At 37.5% G+C, this 4,431-nt stretch overlaps 1 protein-coding gene across 1 annotated transcript; it reads left to right on the top strand.

Annotated features, from left to right (window-relative positions):
- Nucleotides 1–201: 201 nt before the first annotated feature.
- LOC137633798 (uncharacterized) lies at nucleotides 202–675 on the top strand. The gene has a single exon (XM_068366046.1). It carries the CDS (start codon nucleotides 202–204, stop codon nucleotides 673–675), a length of 474 nt encoding a protein of 157 aa, XP_068222147.1.
- Nucleotides 676–4,431: the final 3,756 nt, after the last annotated feature.

Genomic DNA, 4,431 nt, shown 5'->3' with positions numbered 1-4,431 from the left:
TTGAGAGAAGAAAACGTTGTAGGATGAAATGTATAGAAAACAGTGCTAACATTGATAAGAGAGAAGATTTAACAGAGTCTAGAAATTTAGCTACAAGCATAAAGAGAATAAAGAAAAGAGAGAAGGTAGGAGAGGAACAGAGAAATTGAAGAAAATAGAGCGCATGGAAAAACGAGAAAGCAATTTCAGGGAATTAATAGGATGAAAAATGGATTCCAGCCAAGAATGAACTTAATCAGAAATAAACAAGGTAACATAATTATTGGAAAAGAAGAAATACAAAGTAGGTGGATAGAACACTTTAAAGAGCTTTTCAATCGGCCACCACCTCATAACCCAGTGGATGAAATGGAGATAAAGGGAAAAATCGATGATGTGGAGGCACCAACCCGAGAGGAAATTACAGATGCTACAAGAAAACTTAAAAATAATAAAGCAGCTGGGACTGATAATATAGTTGCAGAACTAATAAAGTATGGAGGGCAGGCTCTTCATGATACGATTATTAGCTTAATGTATAGCATATGGGAGAATGAAGTAATGTCATCAGACCGGGAGGAAAGGATTCTGGCAGTACTACAAAAGAAGATCGCACTATATGCATACTCCCAGTTGGATACAAAATCCTTGCAAATATTTTATACAAACGATTACGAGTTTATTGCGAAGATATGATTGGCGACTATCAGGCAGGCATTAGACCAAACCGAGCTACAGCTGACCAAATTTCCACCATAAGGCAAGCCCAAGAGATATATTGGGAGTTTAACAAAAAATTCTTACCATCTATTCATAGATTTCAAGGAAGCCTATGATTGTGCATTGACCATCATTATGGTACATACTGAAGTTCTTTCACATACCAAAGAAATTGATAAATCTTGTCCAAATGTGCTACCGGAATATGACATGCAGGATCAAGATTGGGGATCCAAGAAGAAGTTAGACTAAGGATTGCAGCACGGACAAGATGCTCATGGGCACTCGATAACACTTTAAGATCCAGAATTTTATCTAGGGCCACAAAAACACAAATGCATACCGCCGTTAACCGTTCGGTGGTCCTATACGGATATGAAACACTAAATGGCATCAACAGAAACAAAATAAACTGAAGAAGGTTATGACAGATATAATTGAGAGGAGGAAACTTGTGTATTTAACTACGGAACTAGTCGTTTGATCATTATTGACTCGAGAATAGGCAAGTCATGGTTATTGGACACTTGACCTACAATGCTAAAATCTTTGCTGTTAATATTTTGTTTGCATATTTTAGCATGATTGCGAATGTTTTAATGTTCGGGCTGGATATTCTGCAACATGTTCGAAAGCTAAGACCTTCATGGGAATAATGAGAAACCTTATAGTGCCAATCTTATTTGATTAAAAGACATCTCATTATACAGTAGTCCATATATCTCATATTCAGCCAAATAATCTATTGAGTATTCTTATACCTGCTTGACAATGCTTTAGAATATTGTCCCCGTATTACTGGTAAGTCTTCCATTATTTATGATATCAAAAATTTGATCAATAAAAGTCAAAAAGTCTTATCTATAGCAGTAGAATGCTATTAGTCCATTTGCCATTTGGGTGAACCTAAAAATTCTCAAAGGTACAAGTCTTTTTTTTTTTTTTTTTTTTTTTTTTTGGCAGAATCATATTGAGGAAATTCAGTTTGGTTGTCCTCTGGACAACACTGTGCAATTTTGCAAATATGCAAATTAGCAGCGCCATTGCCAAGAAATTTCATTTCTTAAATACCTTGATAACTGTACATCACAGTCTCTCAAAAATGGTGTCTATCCCTATATTTTCATGGTCAAAGATAACAATTAACGCATTAAATGCTATCTCAAATAGATGCATATGTATATGTATGCAAAATGAGGTCCTCCATTATCAAAAACACTATTTTTCCCAATATCTTGGAAACTCGGCTCAGTAACATTGAGAAAAATGTGAATACCCCAAAGTTTTCATGGTCGTAGATTCGAATAAATATATCAAAAAATGTTTCAAGTCAATATGTATGTAACTACATGTATACAATGTAGTTCAGTCTTTATCGAAAATCCTATTTCCTTTAATATCTTGAGAACATTGGAACATAATGTTACTCAAACAATACTTATACCCATCTATGTATGGTGATAGATTTGAATAAACACAACGAAAGTAATTCCTTACTCATTACAATATGCTAAAGTGGTTGGATGATAAAACCAAGGGTGAAGAATATAGGAAATGTACAGACGATTTCATAATGAAGTGTGTTTATTCTTACAGCAAACTCTAAGCATAGCTTTTCTTTCCTTTAAAGGTAAAGCATAAAAATAACAAGCAAAAGTTGTCTTCTATTTTATGTCGTGAAAATGGACTCTGTCAAACATTCACAGTGACTGGCGTAAACAAATTGATTCACCGGAGTAAAGAGAGGGTTGATGCCGATGTTCATAATCAAGCTACATGCACTTCTTGACTCACAAGGAGAGACAGCATCTTTGGAATGTCACAAAACATGTTACCGTTCCTATACAATCGAACAGTGTGGGGCTAATAATGTGACAAAGAAAGAAAAAAAAAGACTTTCCAAACAGTGGGAAAACACAGACAAGCAGAATAAGAATATCACAACTGCCATCATTTCAGCTCGACAAACATTGGCCGATTTGTAGAGACATCTATTTCCTTAATGATACATAACATCCCAAGTTGTGGGATTATGTGGTCAAGAGTGAGACCAGTGATAGACCTTATCTCATATCTTTTTCAAAGATGTACTTTTAGACATATGAGTAATGGAACAACAATTGGGGTCAAGCAGTTGGAATCTGAATAAAAGGTGCACTCACTGATTTACCAGTCACAGATGCACAGTATCACAAGAAGTGTTATAACAGGTTCATGCACAGAGCTAAATATAATGACTTATGTGGTACTGAAGTTTTCAGTGATGATGTTGTACGTCTATGGTCAGTAAATACTGACATGCATGCTGCTCAGCACATCAATACTTGGATCTCAATTGAATAACCTGATATATACGCAAGGCAACACAAAGAGGAATGTGAAACACAGTGGAAGCTTGACTTTGAATGCAGGAAGATTGCTTTAGAGCTTGCCAAATATTACCACCCACACTATCCAAAGTTTAGTCTTCTACAACAACGTGAATGGTCAGGTAGCTCTCCCTGTTGTTATTGTTGATAAGTTTGTTATCATTGCTTAATCTATGGCGAGTTCATTTCAGAAAACTATGACGGCTGCCTTCCTTAACAAAATATACAACCCTGTAAAACCATGAAACCGCTCAAACGACTCATCAAGGTCAGTGAGAAAATCATATTTGGCTTGGGGGCATCTTCATTCACCCTCTAATGCATTTGCAACAGTGGCAGCTACAGCTGACGACCATATTCCAGTATGAGTTGTGTGCAATTCCTCCATCCCTTAACGATAAGTAAGGCTTCTTACAGAACGGACACGATTCTGCACTTGCCAATCAGCTTGGTGTAGAGGAAGTGGATGCTCCAAACCAAGATGTTATATCACATCATTTGGCCACTTGGATGGGATGCCACTATGTTCTTTGAGGACATCAATCAACAACTATGATAATACCCTGGCACCGAAAAGATCATGATATCTGACAGGTAGGAAGATCTATCAACCAAGTACTATGAGAGGATGAACCATGGTGGCCAGTGTTCCATAGACATAAAACTGACCATCGACAATCCATTACCAAAACGAAATGACATTCTCAAGAGCAAGCACATGAGGCTGGAGGTTTCATCTGTTGTTTCCACCATGGACATGGATTCAGAAATGCCTATTGACAGCCGTCACAATGGTGGCTTCAAGCATGATGAGACAGATTTAACAATGACTGCCTACCAACTACAAGCTGCAAAAACAGGTAAAGCAATCATGCGAATTCCTAGCAATGGCAGATGTCTTTATTCTTTTTGTCTGTTGGGTCTGTAAGAAGCAACTGAAGGCTTAAGTCCAGATAGACATGGGAATAGTATAGTGCTGGACATCAATGCAACCTGTCTGAAACTAGGAACAAAATGCTTGCAGTTACTAGCAATCCCAGCAATCAGTGGCTGCAACACTGTGTCATATCCGTTCAACAAGGGTAAGAAAAGAGACTTAAACATACTGAAGGCAGGCAACATTCATGGTCTGTTTGAGGTAGTGGATGAAGAAAATGTCACAGATGCTGAGCTGATGGAAACAGGCAGCCAGTTCTCTCTAGCCATGTATGGTTAGCCGGAAGGGACCTCTATGACTTTGGCTTGATACAATTTGTACACTAAAAAGAAAGCCATTGTGGATAAGGGCATTACCACTAGAGAAGCTAATCTGCTGGTTCACTTGAAGAGAGCTCATATGCAGGTTTTGATATTGAAGGCAGCC

Source organism: Palaemon carinicauda, chromosome 3 (genome assembly GCF_036898095.1).
Source record: "Palaemon carinicauda isolate YSFRI2023 chromosome 3, ASM3689809v2, whole genome shotgun sequence".
Classification (NCBI taxonomy): Eukaryota; Metazoa; Arthropoda; class Malacostraca; order Decapoda; family Palaemonidae; genus Palaemon; species Palaemon carinicauda.
This window is presented reverse-complemented; position numbering and strand designations above follow the sequence as displayed.

What these genes read in the sequence shown, in the direction of transcription:
- LOC137633798 (XM_068366046.1), top strand. Translation starts at nt 202, where the DNA reads ATGAAAAATGGATTCCAGCCAAGAATGAACTTAATCAGAAATAAACAA.